Here is a 27693-nt window from a genome sequence, read left to right on the forward strand (position 1 = left end):
GATGGAGCTGCAGACTTCTCTGGAAGACGTGGTGGAGCACAAGCTTTGCTCAGAGAAAAGTGTAACCCTGGTCTCTCCTATCCACCCTGCAGAGGCCATCTACTCCACTTAGTGCTAGTACGAGCTGCAGACTCTTCAAAAGACATTACAAAAGCTATAAATGGAATGTCTTCCTTCTATTCTTTTTTCAGCAAGAGTCCAAAAAGACTAAATATCTTGGAAAATATAGAAGATACACTGGGACTGAAGTTCAAATTAGTCCAACCTGGGAAAACCCTCTGGCTTTCTCATGAGCGATTCTTTGCTGTTGTCTTAAAATTACTCCAGCTGTTATTACTGGCTTTGGAAAGTATCTACCAAGATGGGATGGATCTAAGTAGTGAGGCTGGTGGATTGCTTTTGCTACTACGTTCAGAGAAGACTATTGCCATTCTCTCTCTTGCAAGTCTATTCTTGAAACCACGTGGGTCATTAAACAATGCCGTCCAGGCATCTGCTACAACAGTAGCAGATCTTTGTCCAGCAAGAGAAGCTACATTTGGATCAATCAGAGAGCTATCCACTGAAAAAGTATTGGAAGAAGCAAAGACTTCAGTCCAGAAGTTGACGAATGAAGGCATTTATATCAAATCCTTAAGTGGAGAGGACAAGAAGTGTTTGTTAAGACAACTGGAAAAGTCCACAGACTTGATTCTTAAAAATCGACAACAGCGACTTCCAGATTCTACTCACCCTCTACGTAGCTTTTACAGATCCCTGTCCTATAAAACACCGACAGCTGAGTGGAGTGAGGCACTGCCAGCAACGGGGCTGCCGTGTGCTCAGGACAGAACAGAGAATTTGAACACAGAGTGGAATATCATACGACGAATGGATAAAGATTTGACTTCAACTTCTTTTTCATCATCGCTAGTGGCTCGGACGGATCTTTGTGCTCTGTTTCCTGGGCTGGAAGAAGCAGGAATTCATCTCTTGCGGCTCCCAGTCACAACAGCGACAGTCGACCGTTCTTTTGCCGCATTGAGTAGAATTTTGTGCTCTGAAAGACGTCGCCTTCTGCCTGATCCTGTGAATGATCTAATGAGCCTAGCAACTGAAGGAATGGAAGTACCGGATACACGAGAAGCCACCAAAGATGAACACATTGCATTCGAGAAGTTCATTAACAGAGTTGTGCAAAATTATAACAAGAAACCAAGAAGGATGTAGATGTCATGCTTCATAGAAGGCTTGAATAGCCAACTTTAATTTGTGCGATGATTTTAAAACATGAGTTAAATCTAATTAAATGGTCATGAAACATTTTTCAGTTTTTACTATGGTGCCTGTCACGGAGTCACCAGGGTGATGCTCTGGAACTGCTCCCCATGAAGCAAATCAGGACTCTGGGGAAGTCTCCTTTCTGGGAGCAGCCTGTCTGCAGGACACACAGCTCACCCGGCTTCCCCCTTCCTGGGTCTGACCTCAGAGCATTCAGCATCCTCTGCCCTCCCTGCGCTTCCCACAGTGAGTCCGCTCAGGTGGGGCTCCTGGGGAAGCCAGAGGAAGCCCCCTAACTGCGCAGTCAGACGTGACTCTCAGCCAGCCAGTAAAACAGAGGTTTATTAGACGACCGGAACATGGTCTAAACCAGAGCTTGTAGGTGCAGAGAACAGGACCCCTCAGCCGGGTCCATTTTGGGGGGCAGTGAGCCAGACAACCACGTCTGCACTTCACTCCACATCCTCAGCCAGCCCCCAACTGACTCACCCTCCACCCCCTCCTCCTCTGGGCTTTCCCCGTTCCGGGGCCAGGAGGCCACCTGATGCCTTTGTTCTCCAGCCCTTTAGCTCTCACCTTGCAGGAGGGAAGGGCCCAGGCCATCAGTTGGCAGGAGGCAGAGTGTTGGCCATTTATGTACCCTGGCCCTTTGCTCTGCAACAATTACACCCCCTTATCCCACCCCCTAGTGACTTAAGAAATGTATAGGGGAAACTGAGGCACCCCTACAGTATTCAGAGGAAACATTAAGAACTGTCCCACTTCGTCACAGTGCCATAGGGCCACCTTCACCCTCACGGTCTCACCCCTCATCGGCCCTGACCACCTCCCCCCATAAATTCGAATCCCCCCCCAATTTCAATTCCTGGAGAAAACACTGCGCCAGCGGGATCCCCTCTCCCTGGCCAAATCAGAACAAACCATTGGCCCAGCTCCGGCGGGATCCCTGGCAAATCAGGACTGACCATTGGCCCATCTACAGTGGGATTCCCCCTTCCTGGCCAATCAGGACAGAGCAGTGCCCATATAGTCTGGTAACCCCGACCTGGCCAGCAGTGGATACGTCAGGGGAAGGTGGACCCCTCCCGCCGTGTGCCGGGGTTGGTGCGCCATGGCCAGTGGGTGCAGAAATCCCCTGCTTGCCCACTCTGGTAAAGGCACTGGTGGGCACCTTGGTGGGTCACTTCATGGTCACCCCGGCGGACCGGGGATGGAGTCTGTTCGAGTGCAATAGGCTCCCCAGCCCTGCATGCACTGCATCCGCCCTGCGGTAGGAAACAGAAGGGCCAAGAGGTGGGCCCAGGGGGTGAGATGTGACCCCACGTCTGGGCCTGTGCACACACACCCTCCCGCCCGGCACTGTTCCCACTAGCTCTCCCCAGGCTGGTCCGTCACAGGCGGTACGGGGGGCACCCGCTGGGCTCACTGCGACCTGGGGGCTGCAGCCAGGGACAGTGCCGGAGCAAATGCCGCGGCCTTTCTGCGGGTGGCCATGGTGAGGCCGGCAGTCGCTGCTGTCGGGGTTCGGACTGTCAGCGGGGGGGCGTTGTCGGGGGGGGGTCTCGGTGTGGCTTCAGGAGTCGGTGTATACGTGTGTCTGGGGTGTGATGTTAGCGGGTGTGTGCGAGCGCGCACCTGGAATCATAGACATGTGGGACCCTGGGAGATGCTCAAGTCCTGGGGCAGGACCAAATGCGCCTAGCCCAGCCCTGGCAGGCGCCTGTCCAGCTGTTCTTGCAAACCTCCAAGGCCGGGATTCCTCAGCCTCCCTTAGACACACGCCTGGGCTAGAGCTTAACGAGTTTTTCCCAGTATCTGACCCAAATCTCCCTGGCTACAGATTAAGCCCATTGCTTCCTGTCCTGCCTGCAGTGGACATAGAGAACAAATGATCTCCGTCCCCTTTATAACAGCCCTTAATATACCTGAGACTGGGATCAGGTCCCCCTCTGTCTTTCCTCAAGACTAAACATCTAGTTTTTTTAACCTTAGAACGGCCAGACTGGGTCAGACCAAAGGTCCGTCTAGCCCAGTGTCCTGTCTTCTGACAGTGGCCAATGCCAGGTGCCCCAGAGGGAATGGACAGAACAGGGCAATTAGCGAGTGATCCGTCCCGTCACCCAGTCCCAGCTCGGGCAGTCAGAGGGCAGCTTTTTGAAACCTTTCTCCCTTTCGTTGCTGTCCTCTGGACTCTCTCCACTTTGTCCACATCTGTCCTGAAAAGGGCATCTGAAGAAGTGGGGTTTTTACCCACGAAAGCTTATGCTCAAATAAATCTGTTAGTCTTTAAGGTGCCACCGGACTCCTTGTTGTTTTTCCTAAAGAGTGGCACTCAGACCTGGACACTGGACTCCAGCTGAGGCCTCCCCATGCTGAGCGGAGCAGGACAATGACCCCCTGGGTCTGCCGTACGGCACTCCTGTTAATACACCTCAGAATATATTGGCCTTTTGTGGAACAGCATCACCCTGTTGGCTCATGCTCCGTCTGTGATCCACTAGAATCCCCTGCTCCTCTCCAGCGAAACAGCCGGCTTGGCACTTCGTCCCCGTTTGGGAGCTGGGCGTTTCGTTTCCCCTCCCCACGTGAAGTACTTTGCCCTTGTCTTTCTTTGACTTTCAGCCTGTTGATTTCAGATCAATTTCCATGGTGTGTGAGCCTGTTGTGTGGCTGGGTCCTTGTGTGCATGCGTGTTAGTGAGTGTGTGCTATCACGTCTGTGTGCAATAACAATCACCTGTCTATCTCCTTCCCCCCCGTCCCCCTCCGAGGGCTGGAGAATGGGCTGGGAAGAAAGGCCCTTCCCAGCGGTGATGGGGAATCGCTGATAGCGCGGTGACATTTCTCCGGGTTTTGTCTGCCTCGATAGCATCTGATGTGTCCTGTTGAGGCTGGAGCAGCGGGGACACTGCCTGTCACTCCACCAGCAGCCAGGGAGCCAGCAGCTGGGAGGAGAGAAAAGGGGCTGACAGGGCAGCAGACAAGATTAGAAGGAGAAGAATCAAACCTATTACAGCCAGTCCACACACCCATTGTGTGCTCCGGCCTTTCATACTCCCCTCCCCCACCCGCCTTAACCCCTGGAGCCCCAGTGTGGGGAGCAAATACAGCCCCCTCGGGGGGCTGGGGAGGGTGGTTTGGACAGGGAGGTTGTGGGTCGTCCTGGGGAGGGCACTCTGGCTGCCTGGCTGTCTCTATACACGTCTGTCTGTCTATCTACCTGATCCTCCCCTTCCATCCACTCAACCCCTGCCCTCTGTTGCCCTGGCATGAATCCAGGGGAGCTCTGTGGAAGCACCCAGGGGGAACAGAGATTGGGTCTGAGCCCTGGGTTTACATTGCCCCGTCAGCGCCGGTTTGTAGCACGTAGCCAAAGCCAAAAGAGCTGCCCAGGCACCAGTGAGCCTCCCCTGCACTGGCCACGGAGCCCCGGGCAGGCTGCCTCTTTGGGCCAGCGTGGCCGGAGGGGTCAGTGCCGGGGCGGGGCTCCCAGAGACGGGGGAATGGGCTGTGGCAGACCAGGGCAAGGGCAGGAGCAGATCCGGCCCCTCTGCTGTCATGCCTGCCCATCCCTTTAGCGGAGAGCGAGGTGACAGGGCACCTTTAAGCCAAAGGCGCCAGTGAGGGGCCGGCTGGGAGCGATTGTTCCTGCAGGGAGCATTGTGCTGAGAGTGCCAGGAGACAAACTGGCTTTTCCCAGCCTGTGCAAACAGAACCTGCCTTCCCTGCCACCGCATTTCATCCCCTGCACAAAGGAGCCCAGTGGCTCAGTGCCCTCGAACGGAGGGGAGCCGGGCTGGGCTGTCTGGGGAAACAGGAGGCTGGAGGGCCCATTAGAGGGAGTGGACGGGGAGCGTGCTCGGGGGAGACAAGCGGCTAGGTCTGAGTCTGCAGCGGGATATGGCAGCTGCAGCAGTGGCTTGTGCGGGGCTCTCGCCCCACGGAGCTGGCAGGTGAGAGACCCTCGGTGTGCGATGGGTGGTGTCCGCACCCGGGACACTGCGTCCATTCCTGGGCTGTCCAGGGAGAAGAGAGCTCGCTCCTATCCTCTCCGGGCGGCTCCAGCCCACGTGGCAGAGGGCTCAGCTGACGACTTGCGCGGGCACCAGCCCGGGAGGGCGCTGGGCATGATGAAGTGGGCCCAGCTCAGAGCGAGGGGATGGGCCGAAGGAAGGGTAATGGAGACCAGGGACCCAAGGGCGTGGGCGAGAGTCCCGGGAGCCGGGCCAAGCCGAGTAACGCTGCAGGGGCCGGAGGGGGCGAGAGGCCAGCGGGCCCTGTCGTCTCCATGTGCGACGCTCGCTGTGACTTGCTATGGGAGCTGAAAAGCCGTCTCTGGGCGGCTGGTCGTGGATGGCGTTGTTCTAGGGGTACTTTGTATTGGGCGCCCGCTGGGGCAGAACCTGCGTCGTCCGCTGGGCTGGGAAATCACCCCATGCGTTGTCAGGGCTCCTGCCATTTGAGTAACGCCAGTAAGCAGTAGCTTGTGACTTCCTCCATTCGTGCCATAGATAACTCTCTGGCCCTGTCACAGCAGGGTCTGAACAGCCCCTAGCCTTCGAAATAGCCGAAATAACCATCTCTCCCTCCCTCCCGAGTTCACAAGTGAAACAACTTACTTAGTTCAGAGAGGCTTTTCCGGTTCATCTGGGTGGGGCTGTGGGAAGGGGGGCTGGGTGTGTCTGAGGGAGGAATGGGTGCGTCTGGGTGTGAAGAATTTATTGAAGAAAGGAATGAGCCATTTGGGTCTTCACAGGCTGTGGCCTCTTCTTTCTAGTGGCAGGGAGTTCCACAGTCTAGGCCCAGCTCCTGTGTAAATTCCGTCTTCTGCGCTGCTGAGCATTCCCTTGTTGGCTTCGTTGCTCTAGCGGGCTCTGTAATCTAGCAGAGAGAGACAGAACGAGACCCGAGGGCTGGAAGCTGAAGCCAGACACACTCCAGTCAGAAAGAGACAGACATTTTTCACATTGAGGCCGATTCACCATTGGGCTGAGGGCAGTGGGGGAATCAAGGCTGGCTGCATTCCTGGGAGACGTGCTAGCCAAAGTGACTGGGCTCCAACAGGGGCAGCGGGGTGCGGTGTAATGGCCCTGGCTATGCAGGGGGTCAGAGCGGATGATCTAATGGTCCCTCTGCCCTTCTGGCCGCTTACGTTTCAATCTCTGAGCCTGGCAGCCTGGCAGGCTTGTTTACAGCTAACGTGGAAACCGGGGTAAAGCCAGATTCCTTTGGCTAGGCAGCCCTGTCCCGAGGCCCGGCTGCCTGCTCTGAGGGTTGGAGTGGCATCACGTCACCATGAACACCCGCCTTGCACAGCGATGTTCAGACCCGGCCTGTCCTTAGCGCTCCTGGCAGAGCGCACGGCACCCTTTGCACAGCGGCCATGACAGCCGTGTGTTGGGGGCAGAGAGTGGGCTGGGTCTGAGGGCAGACAGTGCCCCAAAGCCACTGGGCACTTGGGCTCGGAGGGTCCCAGGGAGCTTTGCCTCTGACGTCAGTGGAGCCCAGCTTTCACCCCGGGGTGCGGCTGGGCTCCGCCCGTGGGAGGCAGCTGGCTGCTGCTGGCCCCAGGCCGGATGTCTCTTTGGAGTGATCTGTCCAGGCTCCCACTGGCGTATCCTCTGCTGGGTTCCTCCTGCCCTGACTTGTCCCAGGGAGGGACGTGGGCCTATCAGGCAGTGGGATGCCAGACATGCAGGGAGCCGCCAGACCACTGAGTCCCGCGGGCTGGCACTAGGGAGGGGAGTTGGGGAAGATCTGACGCACCCCCAGATGCCCACGGACTGGACACGGGACGCGGTGCTGATGCTGTGGTTAGGGGCGAAGCGTCGGACACTCCGGAGTGGTGGCGGTGGGAGGGATGACTTGCCCTCGGCTCCTAGAACAGTGGCTCCTACGGCCTTTCCCAGGCTGGAAGATCAGAATGTCGCGCTCCCTGCCCCGTCTGGTGTACGGCCCTCGGGTGCCCAGACCTCCCTGCCCTGTCTGGTGCACGGCCCTCTGGTGCCAAGGGCTCCCTGCCCCGTCTGGTGTACGGCCCTCGGGTGCCCAGACCTCCCTGCCCCGTCTGGTGTACGGCCCTCGGGATAGGACACAGAGGGCCCTAGACAAATTAGAGGATTGGGCCAAAATAAATCCTAGGAGGTTCAACAAGGACAAGTGCAGGGTCCTGCACTTAGGACGGGAGAATCCCATGTACCGCTACAGACTAGGGACCGAATGGCTTGGCAGCAGTTCTGCAGAAAAGGACCTAGGGGTTACAGTGGATGAGAAGCTGGATATGAGCCAACAGTGTGCCCTTGTTGCCAAGAAGGCCAATGGTATTTTGGGATGTATAAGTAGGGGCATAGCGAGCAGATCGAGGGATGTGATCGTTCCCCTCTATTCGACATTGGTGAGGCCTCACCCGGAGTACTGTGTCCAGTTTTGGGCCCCACACTACAAGAAGGATGTGGAAAAATTGGAAAGAGTCCAGCGGAGGGCAAGAAAAATGGTTAGGGGACTGGAACACATGACTTATGAGGAGAGGCTGAGGGAACTGGGATTGTTTAGTCTGCAGAAGAGAAGAATGAGGGGGGATTTGATAGCTGCTTTCAACTACCTGAAAGGGGGTTCCAAAGAGGATGGATCTAGGTAGCAGATGACAGTGGTAGCAGATGACAGAACAAGGAGTAATAGTCTCAAGTTGCAGTGGGGGAGGTTTAGATTGGATATTAGGAAAAACTTTTTCACTAGGAGGGTGGTGAAGCACTGGAATGCGTTACCTAGGGAGGTGGTGGAATCTCCTTCCTTAGAAGTTTTTAAGGTCAGGCTTGACAAAGCCCTGTCTGGGATGATTTAGTTGGGGATTAGTCCTGCTTTGAGCAGGGGGTGGGACTAGATGACCTCCTGAGGTCCCTACCAACCCTGGTGTTCTATGATTCTATGTCCAAGGCTCCCTGCCCCGTCTGGTGTACGGCCTTCGGGTGCCCAGGGCTCCCAGCCCCGTCTGGTGTACGGCCTTTGGGTGCCCAGGGCTCCCGGCCCCGTCTGGTGTACGGCCCTCGGGTGCCCAGGGCTCCCAGCCCCGTCTGCTGTACGGCCCTCGGGTGCCAAGGGTTCCCGGCCCCGTCTGGTGTACGGCCCTCGGGTGCCCAGGGCTCCCGGCCCCGTCTGGTGTACGGCCTTCGGGTGCCCAGGGCTCCCTGCCCCGTCTGGTGTACGGCCCCCAGGTGCCCAGGGCTCCCGGCCCCGTCTGGTGTACGGCCCTCGCGTGCCCAGGGCTCCCAGCCCCGTCTGGTGTACGGCCTTCGGGTGCCCAGGGCTCCCTGCCCCATCTGGTGTATGGCCTTCGGGTGCCCAAGGCTCCCTGCCCCATCTGGAGTATGACCCTTGGGTGTCCAGGGCTCCCTGCCCGGTCTGGTGTATGGCCTTCTGGTGCCCAGGACCTCAGCCTGAGTCCCAGTGAGGCCCCATGTGCACAGGACAGAAAGCACCAGGTCTGGCATTGACGGGCCCCCTTGTCAGCAGCTGCGGCCCTGAGGCCAAGGACTGAATGGCCCATGGAGACTGAGCTGCTCTCGCCCCTGCAGGGCAGGGCTGATGGGTGGCTCTGGGTATGGCTGAGCATGCATCTCCCCGTCCCCCTCACCGTGCTGGTCTCCAGCCTCCAGGACTGTCCATCCTAAACCTCCCATCAGCCCAGCCTCGGGGGCAGGCTGCAAGGGAGACCCTCTGTGCGCCTGCTAGCTTCATCCAGGTGATCCCCCCTGGCGGCCCAGGGGAGCAGCCTCATGGTGCTGTCATTGCCGGTGGCTGCCGGGTGATCTGAGGACCTGGCGAGCCATTGCTTTCCCGACGTGGACACGTGCGAACGAGTCGTGGGCCAGCTGGGGGAGGAGATGCGTCGAGCTCCTGCCCACCACAGCCTCCACGGGAAGAAGCTCCCAGCTGACTGGAACCGGATTTCTGACCCCCGCCCCCTGTTCCCTCTGTTCTGAGTGGATGCTGGCAGGTCTCTGGACACCACGACACACAGTAACAGCAGCAGCATCTTCTGCAAAGGGGAGTTCAGCGTTGGAGTCCCAGGACCCTAAACGCCATGCTGCAGTTCCCGGCATCCAGCGGGGCCCTGGCCGCCCAGGGCGTGGCTATGGGAGGCGTCGAAGCGCGGGATAGACAAATTTGCACCTTCATCCCAAAGGAAGAACACTGGTGGTGGATGAGCCACATCCATAAACCTTCTCCAGGAATGGCCACACCGACAGCCAAGCTTTGTGTTCTCGGTCCGTGAGCCCTGGGGTGATGGGATCTGAACCTCACTGGTGTTTCTGGGACAAGAGCTACATGACAGCCTGCTCCCACTGGCCGGGCTTGCACGCTGTAACCAATCTGGGAGCAGAGACAAGCCCATATGGTTGTTTGGCCAGTCACAAAGAACCGGTGCAACTCAGATCCGGTGCAACTCAGATCTGGAAGGCTAGAAGTGCCCACAAGAATCCTTGGAGTGAATAAAACAATTCGAAAAGATGTGTCTGATGAGGAATCAATGAGAGGGAATTGCACCTTGCCCGTAGGCATAACAGGACCACAGGATCCTCAGGGATCACACCACGCAACCACCAGTGAAATGCAGCCACTGCTGGGCTGGAACACGCTACGAAACCGCCTCAAACAGGAAAGGAAGAATCCCAAGGAGACAGGAGCTGGGTTTTGGCCAAGACATGGGTTGATATCCCTGCTCTTGGGCTCTGTCAAGGCACAAAGTGTTTGGTGGGGTGGCTTCTTCATCTAGCTGGTGGGGAAGGGGGAGAAGTCAGCTCAGCCCCATCCTTCTCCTCTTTCCCCCTGCACCTCCCCTCTCCCGGCAGAGATGGCGCCGAGCCACTCCAGACGAATGACCGTTGGCTCTGGGGCGAGAGAGGCTCAGTGCATGGGGCCGGGGTTTCCTGGGGGAGACTGGAGCCTCCGGCAGATCTGTAGGGGTCAGGGTCTCCTCAGACCACTAGGAAGGCCTAAGAGCAAAGCAAACTGCCCTTAGGGGTCCCTCCCCCCCAACACCTGCTGCGTAGCCTAAGGGGCCTTTCCTCCATCCTCACCAGGGCTGTTCCCCCCCCAGCAACACTCCCTGTCCCCAGACCGCTGTGCCCAGAGCCCTGCTTGTGGGGGGCAGAGGTGGGGGCAGCTGTGCAGGCTGAGGCTTGGGTTCCTCTCTGACCCCCTGGAGGAGCCAAGGCCAAGAGCCGCTGGGCTAGCCATGGCAGGGGGCTCTGACAGCAGCCAAGGCCAAGCCCTGGGTTCCAGGGCGAGAGCCGGGAAGGGCCAGGTCTGGTTTGGTTCCTGTTCCCAGGGCGGGTGAACTCCCAGTGCGACGGCCGGCGTTCATTTCTGCTCTGCGTGCCCAACTCCGGCTGCCCAGGGGCCCATAGTGGAGGGGCCCAGCCCCAAAATAATTCCCCTGTAGGCAAGGGGCCCGGCCCGGTGGTGATTCCCCCGTAGGTCAGGGGCCAGGCCTGGCGGTGATTCCCCCGTAGGTCAGAGGCCAGGCCTGGTGGTGATTCCCCCGTAGGTCAGGGGCCAGGCCTGGTGGTGATTCCCCCGTAGGTCAGGGGCCAGGCCTGGAGGTGATTCCCCATAGGCAAGGGGCCCGGTGGTGAATCCCCCGTAGGGGAGGGGCCTGGCCCAGCGGTGAATCCCCCCAGGCGAGGGGCCCAGCAGTGATTTCCCCATAGGTCGAGGGGCCCAGCGGTGAATCTCCCATAGGGGAGGGGCCTGGCTCGGCCCTGAATCCCTGCCTAGGCAAGGGGACCAGCCCAGCGGTGATTCCCCCCTAAGTGATGGGCCCGGCTCCGCAGCGATTCCCCCGTTGGCTATGGGGCCCGGCCCGGCAGCAAATCCCCCGTAGGTCGAGGGGCCCAGTGGTGAATCCCCCGGAGGTCGAGGGGTCTGGGCCCAGCAGTGATTCCCATGCGAACCAGATGGGGAAATGTTCAGGCTGCAAGAAGGTCTCATGGCTCTGCCTGTGCCCACATGTATCCCCCTCCCCTCTTGGCCCGGGGGGAAGGACGCTCCATGGCCAAAGGGCCGGCACAGCCCTGAGCCTCGCACCACGAAGCCTCCCCCAGGAGGCTGCGGCGATCCCCAGCAGGGCAGGGCTCCAGGACGCCTCCGGCCCCGGCCCTTCCGGGGTGTCTGACTCGCTGCCCCTTGGGAGGCTGGGGCGTCTCTGTTCCTTCCTCCTCTCCCCGCCACATGCCTCCCTCTTTCATCCCCCCTGCGCCCCCCACCAGTGCTCAAGGGATCCCTGTCGGGCCCCTCCTGCTGGGCGGACCCCCTGCCCCTTGTTCGAAACATGGTAGCGCTGCGGGGAAGGACCATGTAACCCGCTAACCTGGAGCTTGTGAGCATGGTGCTGTACACTTGGGGCAGCGGAAGGGCGAGATGCTGAGCGAAAGGGCATTTCCCTAAAAGGTCCCTTCAGGTAAAGCCTGGCCCTCATTTTTCCTGCGGGTTTCCCTTCGTGCCATCCAGCATCGGTGGCCACCATCTCTCCTTCCAGCCTCCTCTCTCTTCCCGCCCCTCTCCGTCCATCCCTCCCACTCCGAGAGCAACCCTGGCCTTGCTCAGGTCAGCTGGGGGGCAAGGATCTCCCCAGCCCACCCCCTTCCTCCAGCCTTCCTTTCCCCTCGCCGCCCTGCTCCCGCGTTCCCTGATGCCCAGCCCCACTGGTTTAGGGAGCCCGATAAGTGCCCTATCAACATGTTAATCAAATTACTTAGGAGCTAAAATTGATGCTTTTCATTAATTATACAAGATTATTCTAATTGCAAATTCAAATTTATGCACTCGGAACAGAAGGTGTTCGGCAGCGTTGCTGGGAATTTGCATATTAAATGGGGAGCGTTGTGCATTATAGATGCTAATGTATGCACATTGTCTTTATTTTTAACTCCCGGGCCCATATGCGCGGCTGCCGCTTAAGGAGGTGAAGAAGTCCAACGTGGGTTTATTATTATTTTTCCCCCCTCCTCTTAGTCAAAGTCGGCGGTGCCGGAGGGGTGTGGGAGCAGCCATGTGGGGGTTCATTGGGGGATCAGAGCTCACTTGCTTGCTGTCAATCTTGGATCCTTCCCGGGATAGGGAGGGGGAATAGTGTCCCCCCCCACTGCACTTCCACGTTCCTTCCTTTCTTTGATTTCCACCTGGGACGGTGGCTGGGCCTCCTAGAAACGGGATCCTTACCTAGGTGCCCTTCTCGCTTTCTGTCGCTCTGTCTTCTACGTTCTCGCGCTCTTGGAGGTTGTCTCCTGGACTCGATTAGCCTCAAAGGCTGAGTTATTTCTTTATTTGAACGGGAGACATGACGAGAGAGATTTTCTCTCTTTCCTTCTTTGGATTCCCCGAGACAGTTTTGTATTTTCAGTGCGTTTAGTTGGACTGATTGACTTTTCCGGGGGAGGAATCGCCCCCTTGGCTGGACCCTGCCTCCAGCTGGCATGGGGAAGAGCCATGCAAGCAGGGCGAGACAGTCCTGATTGAATGCGGGAGGGGGGTTGCCATGTGGATAAGGTTGAGACGGCCTTAGAGGTGCTGTCCAGGCCGGGGGCAGAGCTGAGCCGTTCTAGGGTGGGCATGGAGGGGCTCCAGCACATGTCTTCGTGTGGGTGCTACAGGTTCTGGAGCATTTCCGACGGGGTTCGAGAGCAGCAGCGTGTGTTAAGGACTCTAGGTGGCGGTTCTAAAGCGGCGGTGTGCATCGAGGGTTCTAGGTCAGGGTTCTAGAATGGTGGCGCACACTAAGGGTTCTGGAGGCGGTTCTAGATCGGCCGCTTGTGCTCGGGGTTCTGGACCGCCACCCCCACGCCATTCTCTCCACGAGGCGGGTTTCCGTTCTCTGGGGCTGGAGGTGTAGGACACCTGCTCTTTGCACTGGTTTGTCTGAGCTCAATCTGCGAGGGAGCATTCGTGGGCACGGTGCCCTGGAGCAGGGGATGGGGCAGTCCCTCGCGGGGCAGCTCTGCTGTGGCCGGGTCTGGATTAGAGCCTCCGGGTCAGGACACCACGTGACCAGGGAGGTATTGAGAAATGCTGGGGAGCTCCGAGAAGAGCCACGAGCAAGCCTGGGCTTGGGGGTGCTGGAGGGATAAGCAATGACGAAGGAGGGACTTGAGAGTTGTCTGCCAGTGCCTGATGGGCAGTGACCTGGGGTCAGTCGGGTGCAGCTAAGAGGCTTGGGGCTGGTGTTCTTTGTGTTGTGCTGAGTCCCATTGTGCTGAGCAAGGCCCAGAGCTATGCGGAGACGTGGTCCGCGCCACGCAGCTCTCATGGTCTAATTAAAACCAGACCCAGTGGGCCAGACTCTTAGCTGGTGTTGATGGGTGTGGCTTGGCTGACCTCGGTGAAGCATCACTTGCTGGTGGATCTCCTCAGACCTCTAGGAAGGCCTAACAGCAAAGGAAACTGCCCTTAGCCTAAGCTGCGTAGCCTAAGGGGTCTTTCCTCCATCCTCACCAGGGCTGTTCCCCCCCAGCAACACTCAGTGCGGGGTGGGGAGGCGGTGTTACAAACCATAAAGGGATGGGGAAGGGAGGGTAGGTGGGGTCATGGTAATGAGCCTGCAGGTCTATCTGCTGCTGATTAATTATTCTTTGTACAGTGGTAGCACCTAGGAGCCCCAGTCCCAGAGCAGGGCCCCACTGCGCCAGGCGCTGGACAGACAGGGCAAAGAGAGAGTCCCTGCCCACAGACCAAGAACCCACAGGAGGATCCAGGTGGATGGGGGGATACAAGGGAGCGAGGAGCTCATGTTGGGTACCGTGTACACGGCTTGGTGGTTCCAAGGCATTTCAGAGTGGGGGTGTGGGGGTTTTAAACATACTAGATAGGGACTGGCAGCCCCCGCGTGCCAGGATCCCTGCGGCTATGCTGCCCTGCCATTATCACAGCAGCTGGGGGTCTCAGCCCAGGGCTCCCCACAATGAGGGAGGTTGAGAACAGGTGTTGGGGTCCTTGCCACCCTGCCCTTCCCAGCTGGCTAAATGGGGGGGCTCGATCGTGGCTAACCGGGGGGGTCGCAGTGGGGGAAAGGGTGACGCCCTGGGCTTTGGGATCAGTGTAGAGGAGTAGAGGGGAGTGATATGGTAGGAGCCATGGGCCAGCAAGATGACTGGAGCGTGTTGAATGGAGTCGGGGTGAGGCATGGCTGCCTGGAACCTGCTGCAGACCTGAAGCCAGGTATGCGGAGGCCCCAGTGATGAGACACGAGCGTCTCTGCCAGCCCCCGCTGGGATGGCCCCATAGAAAGCTGCCATGCTCCGTTGTGGGGGCACGCAGGGTGTTGGTGGGACGCTGCTCATGGCAGAGACTGCCTCTCTCCGTGCTCCGTCCAGCACTGAGCACACTCGACAAATAGTAACAACTGCAGGTGTCTGCAAGCGCCGTCATCTGCATAGCGTGCCCACGGGGAATCCGGCAGGCCCCGGGGTCGGGGACGTGCCCACGGCCCGGACGTGGGGTGTGGCAGGGATGGTGTGCATGCGATGGGGGTACGGGAGTGCTGGGTTTGTGGGGAGCGATGTATGTGAGGCGTGGGAGGGCAGGGTGTCGGTGTGCGGGGAGGGCGGGGGCTGTAGGGTGCAGTGTGTAGAGAGGGGGACTGTATTAAAGTGCTGGTGATGGAGTCCTGCTCCTGGCTGCCTGCTGTTTCCTGTCCCCTCCTGTCCGCTCTGCCCAGCGAGCTCTGAGCCATGGAGCAAAGGGCAGGGAGGGTGGCTCTGGGCCTGTAACCACACCCCTGTGTCTGGGGTCCTGGCTGGGGCTGGGGGCAGCAGCAGACGTTGCAGGGGAAGGTGCAGGAGCCTCACAGTAGCAGATGTGGGATAATCTGCCCCCTGCATTCATAGACTCGTAGACAGGACGGGCTGGAAGGGACCTCGAGAGGTTATCTAGACCAGCCCCCCATGCAGAGGCAGGGCCAGGTACACCTAGACCAGCCCTGACAGGGGTTTGTCCAACCTGTTCCTAAACACCTCCGGTGACAGGGATCCCACAACCCCCAGGGAAGCCTGGTCCAGAGCTTCACTCCCCTGAGAGTTCGACAGCTTTTCCCAATATCTGACCTAAATCTCCCTGGCTGCAGGTTAAGCCAGTTACTTCTCGTCCTGCCTCCAGTGGACACAGAGAACAGTGGATCCCCGTCCCCTTTATAACAGCCCTGCACAGCTGTTATCAGGTCCCCTTTAGGCGTCTTTCCTCCAGACTAAACATGCTCCGTGTTTTTAACCTTCCCTCTCAGGTCAGGTTTTCTGAACCTTTTCTCGGTTTTGTTGCTCTTCTCTGGAGTCTCCAATTCATCCTCCTCTTTCCTAAGTGTGGCACCCAGAACTGGCCACAGTGCTCCAGCTGGGGCTTCACCAGTGCTGAGTAGGGCGGGACAATCATCTTCCGTGTCTTACATACGGCGCTCCTGTGCATACAGCCCGGAATATTGGCCCTTTTGGGGGACTGCATCCCATTGGTGGCTCTTAGTCAATTTGTGATCCACGACAGCCCCCAGAGGCTTGCAAGCCGTCTGCCGCCTCGCCAGCGAGCCCCCAGTTTGCTTTTCCCTTCCACACTGAAGTACCTGTGTGCTCGTCTTAATAGTATTTCACCTTGTTGATTTCAGACCAATTCTCTAATTTGTCAGGGTCCTTTTGAATCCTCATCCTGTCCTCCAAAGTGCTTGTAACCCTCCCAGCTTGGCGTCGGCCACAGAGCTTATGCACAGACTCTCTACTCCATTGCCCAAGTCATTAATGAATACACTGATTAGTAGCACGCGCAGAGCTGAGCCCTGAGGACCCCACTAGCTGTGACCTCCCAGTCTGACAGCAAACCATTGATAGCTCCTCGTTCATCCAGCTGGGCACCCACTTTACAGTCATCCAATCGAGACCACATTTCCCTAATTTTCTAGGAGACTGTACCGTGGGACTGTGTCAAAAGGACTAAAATCAAGTTCTATCATGTCTTCTGGTCCCCCCGATCCACTAACCCAGTAACCCTGCCAAAGAAGGAAATTTGGCTGGTTTGGCATGATTTGTTCTTGACAAATCCATACTGGCTATTCCTGATTGTTCAATAATTTGTTCCAGTATCTTTCCATGTATCAAAGTTAGTCAGTAATGCCCCAGTTCTCTTTGTCCCCCTTTGTAGAGACTGGTTCAATGTTTGCCCTTCTCCAGTTCTCTGGGACCTCACCCGCCCAGCCTGAGTTCTCGAAGACCATCTCCAACGGCTCTGAGATTGCTTCACCTAGTTCCTGAAGCACCCTCGGGTGGATTTCCGCAGGCCCTGCCGACGTGAATCCATTGCACTTGAGTACATGCAGAGCTCTGAATAGCTAAGGTTGGCCGAGGCCCTGAAGCAGGAGGTGTAATATCCCTTCTGGAACTTGGGGGGTTAGTTGGGAATCACTTGGGATGTTCTTGTTATCCATGGGAAAGTCCAGCCCCTCTTTGGATCTTGCTTCCCCGAGAGGAGAGTGGGGAGAGCTGGAGGCCGGCTGATGACCTGGAGTCGTTCCCTTGGGGCAGGTTCCTTTCTTTCCCGTCATCGTCCACATTAGCGGTGTGTCCCTGGAGTGTCCCTCGCCCCCAGCCCCCCAGTGATCCTTCGTGGGAGCGTAGCCATCCCAGGGGGCTGCGGGGCTTTGGCACAGACGTGGGGAGAATACTGGGGGTAGCGAGGCCTTGGAGAACTGACTGCGTTTGCTTTGGGGGCAGAGGGGCAGCTAGTGAGATCTCGGGGAAGGAGCTGGCAGAATGACAGGGAATAGGGCTGGGAAAGACCTGTGTGGTCCCTTCTCCTTCAGCTCCTGGGGCCACTGCAGGTGGGTTCATCCTCCCTGCCTGTGTCCTGTCTACTCTGCCATGTCCCAGGTGCCATCCTCCATTCACAGCCCGACAGACCCCCCTCCTGTGGCCGCCGGCCAGCTCTCCCTTTCCCTGCCCAGAGCACCCCGGCCTGCTGGAGCCCTGAGCTAGTGGCTCCCGGCGCCGGGCTCCTCACCGCGCACCCATAGAATCATAGAATATCAGAGTTGGAAGGGACCTCTGGAGGTCATCTAGTCCAACCCCCTGCTCGAAGCAGGACCAATCTCCAACTAAATCATCCCAGCCAGGGCTTTGTCAAGCCTGACCTTAAAAACTTCTAAGGAAGGGGATTCCACCACCTCCCTAGGTAACACATTCCAGTGTTTCACCACCCTCCTAGTGAAAAAGTTTTTCCTAATATCCAACCTAAATCTCCCCCACTGCAACTTGAGACCGTTACTCCTTGTCCTGTCATCTTCTATCACTGAGAACAGTCTACATCCATCCTCTCTGGATCCACCTTTCAGGTAGTTATTGTCACGGAGTCCCTGGGCGATGCTCTGGAACTGCTCCCCATGAAGCCAGTCAGGACTCTGGGGCAGTCGCCTTTCTGTGAGCAGCCTGTCTTCAGGACACACAGCTCACACAGCTTCCACCTTCCTGGGTCTGACCTCGGAGCATTCAGCATCCTCTGCCCCTCCGTGCGCTTCCCCCAGCGAGTCCGCTCAGGCGGGGCTCCTGGGGAAGCCAGAGGGTCCTGCACCCCAACTCCGCAGTCAGACGTGACTCTCAGCCAGCCAGTAAAACAGAAGGTTTATTAGACGACAGGAACATGGTCTAAAACAGAGCTTGCAGGCGCAGAGAACGGGACCCCTCAGCTGGGTCCATTTTGGGGGGGCAGTGAGCCAGACAACCACGTCTGCACTTCACTCCATGTCCCAGCCAGCCCCAAACTGAAACTCCTCCAGCCCCTCCTCCTCTGGGCTTTGTTCCTTTCCCGGGCCAGGTGGTCACCTGATTCCTTTGTTCTCCAACCCTTCAGCTCTCACCTTGCAGGGGGGGAAGGGCCCAGGCCATCAGTTGCCAGGAAACAGGGTGTCGGCCATTCTCTGTGTCCAGATCCCTGCACACACCTGCCCTCTAGGGCTCTGCAATGATCATACACCCTTACCCCACCACCTAGATACTTAAGAACTGCATAGGGGAAACTGAGGCACCCCCACACTATTCAGAGGAAACATTAAGAACAGGCCCACTTAGTCACAGTTATATCAGCTATCAAATCCCCCCTCATTCTTCTCTTCCACAGACTAAACTATCCCAATTCCCTCAGCCTCTCCTCATAAGTCGTGTGTTCCAGACCCCTAATCATTTTTGTTGCCTTTCGCTGGACTCTCTCCAATTTCTCCACATCCTTCTTGTAGTGTGGGGCCCAAAACTGGACACTACTCCAGATGAGGCCTCACCAATGTCGAATAGAGGGGGACGATCACGTCCCTCAATCTGCTGGCAATGCCCCTACTTATACACCCCAAAATGCCATTGGCCTTCTTGGCAACAAGGGCACACTGCTGACTCATATCCAGCTTCTCGTCCACTGTCACCCCTAGGTCCTTTTCCGCAGAACTGCTGCCTAGCCACTCGGTCCCTAGTCTGTAGCGGTGCATGGGATTCTTCCGTCCTAAGTGCAGGACTCTGCACTTGTCCTTGTTGAACCTCATCAGATTTCTTTTGGCCCAATCCTCCAATTTGTCTAGGTCCCTCTGTATCCTATCCCTCCCCTCCAGCGTATCTATCTCCCCTCCCAGTTTAGTGTCATCCGCAAACTTGCTGAGGGCGCAATCCACACCATCCTCCAGATCATTTATGAAGATATTGAACAAAACCAGCCCCAGGACCGACCCTTGGGGCACTCCACTTGATACCGACTGCCAACTAGACATGGAGCCCAGGCCTGGCAGGAATGGCTACGGCGAGGTGGGTGGGCCGGACACTGGACAGAGAGGATTGGGCACCCGGGGAGCAGCCTGCCAGGGAGGGCTCCTGGGGCAGGCGCCCGCAGCAAGAGGGGGAGCGTGCTGGGGTCAGTTACCTGTGGGGGGGTTACTTTACTGAGACCCTCTCCCTGTGTCCAGCCCTGGGGAAAGGCACTGGGCTGCCAGGACAGTGGTGGGGCCGGCTCCCTCCATGTGCCCTGACAATGGGCCCCCTGCTGACGGGGGGGTACGAGGTACCAGTGGTTTTTGAGGTGCAGCCGCCCATCCCATTGGGAGCCAAACTGAGACCACCCACCCACGCTCGTCCCCTCCAGGGCTGGACTGGATTCCCCTCAGGTCAGAGGCTCTATCCCCTGAGCCATCCAGTTCCCCCAACCTCTGCAAATGTGAGCCTGCAGCCAGCTTGGGGTGCTCACGAGGCCCAGGGGTCCCTGTACCTGGGGGGTTGTGGGGGTGGGTACAGGGCTGGCACCGGGCCAGGGAACGGCTGTGACCTGGCCTCTGCTGCCCCCTCTGACGCCGCTTGGTTCCCTCCGGGCCCAGAGACGCCCCGATTCTCCAGCTAGCCGCAGTGACCCCAGCTCCTCTCTGCCCCTCCCCTGCACTCCAGACTCGCTGCTCAATCAGCGGCTAATGGGGCTGCTGCTAAGTGGGCTCCTTCCCGCTGCGGCTCCTCTTGGCTGAGTCAGCCCCCCCTCCACCCCCCCATCAGCTGCCTTCTCCTAACCCCCCTTCCCCCATCTGCCCCTCCGCCAGCCCCCCCTTCATGCACCATCCCTCACTGTCCCCTGGCCGCATCCCCCTTGCTCTCCTCACCTCCTGTCCCCACAGTCTGCCCAGTCTGCTCTGCCCCTGGCCCCAGCTCTGCCCTGGCTCTGCCCCCTTCCCGGCAGTGGGGCAGGAGCAGGAGGAGGGATGGGATGGGGGTGGGGGAACAGCTGGGGTTGGTGCAAGGTGGGATTGAGGTGCATTAGCAGAGCGGGGGCGGGCAGGCAGACGGGCTGGGCTAGCAGGGGCTGTGGGTCGGGAGCGAGGGGCACCGGCAGAGCTGGGGGGGAGCCCAGGGCCGGGCTAGCAGGGGCTGTGGGTCGGGAGCGAGGGGCACCGGCAGGGCTGGGGGGGAGCCCAGGGCCGGGCTAGCAGGGGCTGTGGGTCGGGAGTGAGGGGCACCGGCGGGGCTGGGGGGGAGCCCAGGGCCGGGCTAGCAGGGGCTGCGGGTCGGGAGCGAGGGGCACCGGCGGGGCTGGGGGGGAGCCCAGGGCCGGGCTAGCAGGGGCTGCGGGTCGGGAGCGAGGGGCACCGGCAGGGCTGGGGGGGAGCCCAGGGCCGGGCTAGCAGGGGCTGCGGGTCGGGAGTGAGGGGCACCGGCAGGGCTGGGGGGGAGCCCAGGGCCGGGCTAGCAGGGGCTGCGGGTCGGGAGCGAGGGGCACCGGCAGAGCTGGGGGGGAGCCCAGGGCCGGGCTAGCAGGGGCTGTGGGTCGGGAGCGAGGGGCACCGGCAGAGCTGGGGGGGAGCCCAGGGCCGGGCTAGCAGGGGCTGTGGGTCGGGAGCGAGGGGCACCGGCAGGGCTGGGGGGGAGCCCAGGGCCGGGCTAGCAGGGGCTGCGGGTCGGGAGTGAGGGGCACCGGCGGGGCTGGGGGGGAGCCCAGGGCCGGGCTAGCAGGGGCTGCGGGTCGGGAGCGAGGGGCACCGGCAGGGCTGGGGGGGAGCCCAGGGCCGGGCTAGCAGGGGCTGCGGGTCGGGAGTGAGGGGCACCGGCAGGGCTGGGGGGGAGCCCAGGGCCGGGCTAGCAGGGGCTGCGGGCTGGGATGGGGGGCACAGCAGTGAGGCAGGGGAGCCCAAGGCGGAAGCACTGGGGCTGCCGGTGTGGAGTGGGGAAGCAGGGAGCGGCCTGGGGTCCCAGACCTGGCCCTTCCCTCCGTGGAAGCTGCTAGGCTTGTGCACGTCTGTGGACACGTCCTGATCGGTGAGTTCCCAGCCCCCGCGCTGCAAAGGGGGAGCCGCGCTCCCCGCCTTGCATGGCCCCGGCCACGGATAACCCCCGGGGGCCGAGAGCAGAGCCCCGATCCACAACTCGTGCACACACCCCCATGCATGCACACAGCCATGCACACACCCCCATGTGCGCACGCCCCCCCCCCCCCACACACACGCACAGGCTCCCCTCGGTCCACTCCCTGTATTAATACCTGCATGGTGTCACGGCTGAGGCGAGAGGGGAGCTGGCCCCGCTCCAGCCGGCCCGAGTAGCCAGGCAAAGCTTCTGCTCCCAGCCCTGGCCTTACGTTCCCTCCCGCTCCCAGCTGCGGGTGCCGGCAGAGAGGCTCCTAACGCCAGCCCCGGGCACTGGTAGGGGCAGACTCCCCGCAGCCGACCGTAAAGGCTGGAGACGGAGCTGACCTCCCAGGCCCGTATCCTGGGGCCAAGGCGGGAGCGAGCGCCCAGTGTCGCACCCATTGGGTGTGGAGAGGGTCTGGAAGGAATCGCTGCTGGGGTCCTGGGCCCCAGCCCTGTGGCTGGTCCTCGTGTGTGTGCAGGGGGCTCCAGGGTCTTCGTGCTTCCCCGGGTGCAGGGGCTGCTCCCTGCTTGTGTCTGGCTCAGCGGGGTGGCCACGGAGCAGTGGCTGTGACCGGGGGCTGTCTGCAGTGGGGGTGCAGTGCCCTGGCGTGGAGGGGAGGGTGTGGATTGATTTATTGGGGGAGCAGGGTTTGTACCACAGAAGCACTTAGAGGCCTCGACTGAGATCAGGGCCTGGTGGGCCAGGCGCTGCTCAGACACATGGTGAGAGACAGACCCTGCCCCAAAGAGCTCACAGGCTAAACAGAGCAGGCAAAGGGTGGGAGGGGAAACCGAGGCACAGAGCAGGGCTGTGTGGGACTGTGCGTTTGTGTAGCTGGCTGTGAGGGGGTGATCTAGGTCACAGGGTGGCTGGCTCTTTAAGGTGCCCAGACTCACCTGTGACTGATCAGCAAACCAAGCCAGTGTAAAAGCCAGGGGGGAGCTGCCAGGAGCAGGGAGATTGGCAGGAAGCCCCTGAACCTGGAGGGGCGGATCCAGGGAGTGGGTGGGCTCCTGGAGCAGGGTGACTGAAGCAAGCCGTAGGGACTAGAGAGGCCTCAACGGAAGATCCTGGCTCTGGGGGAAGCCCTGGAAATTGCACTGAACTGTTTTACCGGAGAGAAAAACAGTGCGGGTCTGGCCAGAGCTCTGGGCGTGGGGGCAGCCGAGGCGGGGCAGGCAGGTCAGACCATGCAGTGGCTCAGTGTGCCTGGGCTGGAGGTCGCAAGCGCGTGATTTAGGGCATGTGCCCCTTGGCACACACCCCGTAAGTGGGATGTGGAAGGCTCCAGCCGGATACTTGTACGTTTGGTTTTGGGGGCACTGGCTGACAGGAGTGTCCTAAATTCTAAGCCTGACTTGTTCGGCCGTGTGTCCCTCCCCCACTCTCTGCCTCAGTGTCCCCATCTGCAAAATGGGGGTGAGAGTCCTGTAAACGGGCAAGCGTACATGTGTCACCACTGCCCTCTGCTGGGTGGAATCAGAACTGCCCCACCACGTCTCATAGGCCCTGTGCTGCTAGCAGAGGAGATTCTCCTTGAGCGGCCGTGGCAGGGGCCTGGGCAGTTTGATCAAGGGATTCAAGTTCTAGCCCCCTTCCCCCCCCATGGCTGTGAAGTTCCATGGGGTGCAGCAAGTCCCCCACATAGGGTATATTACTCCTGCAGGATCCTTCCACCTCTTTCCTGGTTCCTGCAGCCAGCTAGGTGGGTTCCCCCCAGCTTTCCCCTCCCCTGGGGCGCAGGGGTGCCCCTGGGGAGGGGGGACTATGGTGGGGGGCCGGAGGGTGCCAGCTGTGATAGCAGGGAGCAGGGATGATGAAGGATCCCCTCCACGTGTCACTTACAAACCTGGCCCCCTGGAGCCACTAATGAGGGGTCACCTGCTAACGAGGCACTAGGAATACCCCAGTGTCCCCAGCCCCCGGCGGGGTAAGTGAGAGGGGAAGCGGGAGGAAGAATGATCCCTGTGGTAGAGATGGAAACTGAGCCCCCCACCCCTGTCTGGTGACCGCCCTGGCATTCTGCAAGGCCCATCTCCGTGCCCTGCCCCTGGGGGAGAGGGGCATGTTAAGGGCTAGTGATGGGGGGAGAGAGCTTGGGCTGAATAATGTTCGGGGCAGGGGGGCTTTTCATGGGTAGGGGCTGAGGGGCAGCAGCTGCTGGCTTTCCCCGGGAATGGGCCGTATGCTGGAGATCTGGCCAAGGGCAGGCGTGTTCACCCGGGAGATGAGGGGTCTCGCGATGGGGACAACTCAGGGGGAGCTCGGTGCTGGGTGGGGGGCCCCGGCTAGACTGGACACGGCATGTGTCGGTGGATCTTTGGGTCTGTCCAGGTAGGTGCGGGTTTGTAGATCCCCATGTGGCCAGGTGTGTCTAGGTGTGTGCTGCTAGACCCCTTGGGGTGGCCAGGGGGGTGTGTCTGGATGTGTGTGGGCTGGTAGGTGGGCGAGCATGCGTGTATAGGTCTGTTGCTAGATCCATGTGTGTCCGGGTATTGGTAGGTCCTGGGGTGTCCAGGTGTCAGTAGGTTCCGGGGTGTCTGGTTGTTGGTAGGTCCCGGGATGCCCGGCTTGCGTGTGAGTAGGGATCGGGGTGCCCGGCTGTGCGTGTGAGTAGGGATCGGGGTGCCCAGCTGTGCGTGTGGGTCAGTCCCAGGGTGCCCGGCTGTGCGTGTGGGTAGGGATCGAGGTGCCTGGCTGTGCATGTGGGCGGTCCCAGGGTGCCCAGCTGTGCGTGTGGGTAGGGATCGGGGTGCCCGGCTGTGCGTGTGGGTAGGGACTGGGGTGCCTGGCTGTGCATGTGGGTCGGTCCCGGGGTGCCCGGCTGTGCGTGTGGGTCAGTCCCGGGGTGCCCGGCTGTGTGTGTGAGTAGGGATCGGGGTGCCCGGCTGTGCGTGTGGGTCGGTCCCGGGGTGCCCGGCTGTGCGTGTGAGTAGGGATCGGGGTGCCCGGCTCTGTGTGTGAGTAGGGATTGGGGTGCCTGGCTGTGCATGTGGGTTGGTCCCGGGGTGCCTGGCTGTGCGTGTGGGTCAGTCCCGGGGTGTCCGGCTGTGCGTGTAAGTAGGGATTGGGGTGCCTGGCTGTGCATGTGGGTCGGTCCCGGGGTGCCTGGCTGTGCGTGTGAGTAGGGATCGGGGTGCCCGGCTGTGTGTGTGAGTAGGGATCGGGGTGCCCGGCTGTGCGTGTGGGTCGGTCCCGGGGTACCCAGCTGTGCGTGTGAGTCAGTCCCGGGGTGCCCGGCTGTGCGTGTGAGTAGGGATCGGGGTGCCCGGCTGTGCGTGTGAGTGGGGATCGGGGTGCCCGGCTGTGCGTGTGGGTCGGTCCCGGGGTGCCCGGCTGTGCGTGTGAGTAGGGATCAGGGTGCCCGGCTGTGCGTGTGGGTAGGGATCGGGGTGCCCGGCTGTGCGTGTGAGTGGGGATCGGGGTGCCTGGCTGTGCGTGTGAGTGGGGATCGGGGTGCACGGCTGTGCATGTGGGTCGGTCCCGGGGTGCCCGGCTGTGCGTGTGGGTCAGTCCCGGGGTGCCCGGCTGTGCGTGTAAGTAGGGATTGGGGTGCCTGGCTGTGCATGTGGGTCGGTCCCGGGGTGCCTGGCTGTGCGTGTGAGTAGGGATCGGGGTGCCCGGCTGTGTGTGTGAGTAGGGATCGGGGTGCCCGGCTGTGCGTGTGGGTCGGTCCCGGGGTACCCGGCTGTGCGTGTGGGTCAGTCCCGGGGTGCCCGGCTGTGCGTGTGAGTAGGGATCGGGGTGCCCGGCTGTGCGTGTGAGCGGGGATCGGGGTGCCTGGCTGTGCGTGTGAGTGGGGACCGGGGTGCCCGGCTGTGCATGTGAGTAGGGATTGGGGTTCCCGGCTGTGCGTGTGAGTGGGGATCGGGGTGCCCGGCTGTGCGTGTGAGGGGGGATCGGGGTGCCCGCCTGTGCGTGTGAGTGGGGACCGGGGTGCCCGGCTGTGCGTATGGGCGGGGACCAGGGTGCCCGGCTGTGCGTGTGAGCGGGGATCGGGGTGCCCGGCTGTGCGTGTGGGTAGGGATCGGGGTGCCCGGCTGTGCGTGTGAGAGGGGATCGGGGTGCCCGGCTGTGCGTGTGAGCGGGGATCGGGGTGCCCGGCTGTGCGTGTGGGTAGGGATCAGGGTGCCCGGCTGTGCGTGTGATTGGGGATCGGGGTGCCCGGCTGTGCATTTGGGTATGGAATGGGGTGCCCGGCTGTGCGTGTGGGTGGGGATCGGGGTGCCCGGCTGTGCGTGTGAGCGGGGATCGGGGTGCCCGGCTGTGCGTGTGGGTGGGGATCGGGGTGCCCGGCTGTGCGTGTGGGTAGGGATCAGGGTGCCCGGCTGTGCGTGTGATTGGGGATCGGGGTGCCCGGCTGTGCATTTGGGTATGGAATGGGGTGCCCGGCTGTGCGTGTGAGTGGGGACCGGGGTGCCCGGCTGTGCGTGTGGGTGGGGATCGGGGTGCCCGGCTGTGCGTGTGAGCGGGGATCGGGGTGCCCGGCTGTGCGTGTGGGTGGGGATCGGGGTGCCCGGCTGTGCGTGTGGGTGGGGATCGGGGTGCCCGGCTGTGCGTGTGAGCGGGGATCGGGGTGCCCGGCTGTGCGTGTGGGTGGGGATCGGGGTGCCCGGCTGTGCGTGTGAGTGGGGATCGGGGTGCCCGGCTGTGCGTGTGGGTGGGGATCGGGGTGCCCGGCTGTGCGTGTGGGTAGGGATCGGGGTGCCCGGCTGTGCGTGTGGGTGGGGATCGGGGTGCCCGGCTGTGCGTGTGAGTGGGGATCGGGGTGCCCGGCTGTGCGTGTGGGTGGGGATCGGGGTGCCCGGCTGTGCGTGTGAGTGGGGATCGGGGTGTTCTCCTCCTAGGCCAGCCCTGCGCGAGTGCTGCTGCGGCCCATTAATAATTGACGGCATGATGGCGATTACGGGGCCTGTACAAGCGTCCTGAATATTTCCTCGGGCCCTGCTGCTGCTGGGAATGGATGGGGCTCCCTCCTCATCCATCATCCGCAGGGGGCTCTTCCCTGCTGCTGCCTCAGCTTCTCCCTGTGGGGCCGGGCTGGGCTGCCCCACACTCCTGGACTCCTCTCCCCTTCTCTGGCCCAGCCTGCTCTGCACCCTCCCCAGCCCCTCTCATGCCTGGGGCTCTCACCCCTGCTCTCCAGGCTGCTCCTCCGGGGGCGTCCTACCCACAGCCCTCAGCATCAATCCCCGCTCTCCCCTCCCCCCAGGACTCCTGGGTCCCGCGGCTTGGGCTCCCTGATTGATCGGCTCTGCAGCAATAAAACCCATTAGCTGCCTGCCGCCAGGGAGGGCTCAGGTGGTGGTCAATACCCAGAGCGGCCGGGGAGAAGTCGCTGGAAGGGCCAGCCCGGCGCTCGCCGGCAGAGATAGCTGGATATGTGTCTGTGGGGACCGATGGGCCGCGGGTGGGCGGGGGCGTCTGCACACGGGAGTCGGGGTGGGGGTGCTCTAGCCGGATGCTGGGGGTGCTGCAGGGGGGCATGGCTGTGACTGGCATTGGGGTTGGGAGGGCATGGGGGGTTCGTGCAGCCTGCCACGGGTCTGCCAGCCCTCGCCACCCCACCCCCCGCCATCGGACCAGCCACCCGAGCTTGCTGCCCCCCCGGGGGGCGGAGGAGAGACCTGGCATGGCATCCCGCCTGGCCTGCCCGGCCCCCACCAGGAAGCCAGAGCCCTGGGAATGGGGCTGGTTCCCCATGTCACCCCAAGGGCACTGGCCTGGTCCCCATCATTTCACAGCAGCGTGGGGACTGTCCCCGGGACATCCCCACCCCACAGCCCGGGTGGGGAGACACCCAAGGCTCGGGGGGGGGGCATGGGCTCTGCCCCTGCTCAGTGGGTACGGATCTCCCTGGGGGCGTGTGGGATGGGGCAGGTGTGGTGGGATGGGAGATGTATGGGGGTGGGATTGGGAGGTGAAGCCATAGGCTGCGGGACCAGTAGGACAGGACCCCCCCAACACATGCATTAAATATCCGGATTTCTCCCCTTTTCTCTCAGGTTTTTCCTCAAGTTCTTCCTCAAGTGCAACCAGAACTGCCTGAAGAACGCGGGGAACCCCCGGGACATGCGCCGCTTCCAGGTGAACCCCCGCCCCCCGGGACAGGGGCCCCCGCCCGGCAGGTCGGGACTGCAGCACCCCCCAAGCGCCGGGGCTGGGGACGAACAGCGGGGGCTCGGACATGGCCTCCAGCCAGGCCCCCGCTGCCCGCTCTGGTGCTGTCCTGCTGCGCCACCCCCTGGGTGGGGAGAAAGGGGGCGTCGGGCTGGGGACGGGCCCCATGGGCCCCCCAGCAGGTAGCTCCGAGCGCAGCCTGGGACGGGCCTTGCGGGGAAGGGCACAACCCTGGGGTGTTCCTGACACGGAGGTCTGGGGGTGTGGAGGCGGCTCCCCTGGGAGGGCTGGGGGCGGTCCGTGACTTGGGCCAGGCCTGGCTCACAGGGGCAGGTGGCCTGGCTGCTCCCCGCGGCCGGTTGCCTGGGGGGCAGCTGACGGGCTGGCTCAGCCCGGGCCCCTGAGGGTGACCAGTCCAGTCTCTG

At 61.1% G+C, this 27693-nt stretch overlaps 1 protein-coding gene across 5 annotated transcripts in view; it reads left to right on the forward strand.

Annotated features, from left to right (window-relative positions):
• Positions 1–27693, forward strand: part of EBF4 (EBF family member 4) — a 95408-nt gene that overhangs the window by 32354 nt on the left and 35361 nt on the right. For all 5 annotated transcript variants that reach the window (XM_048846499.2, XM_048846495.2, XM_048846496.2 and 2 more), the window contains one exon: positions 27154–27235. In XM_048846499.2, coding sequence (XP_048702456.2) covers positions 27154–27235 — 82 coding nt within the window. The remainder of the gene's footprint in view (positions 1–27153; positions 27236–27693) is intronic.

Source organism: Caretta caretta, chromosome 4 (genome assembly GCF_965140235.1).
Source record: "Caretta caretta isolate rCarCar2 chromosome 4, rCarCar1.hap1, whole genome shotgun sequence".
Lineage (NCBI taxonomy): Eukaryota > Metazoa > Chordata > Testudines > Cheloniidae > Caretta > Caretta caretta.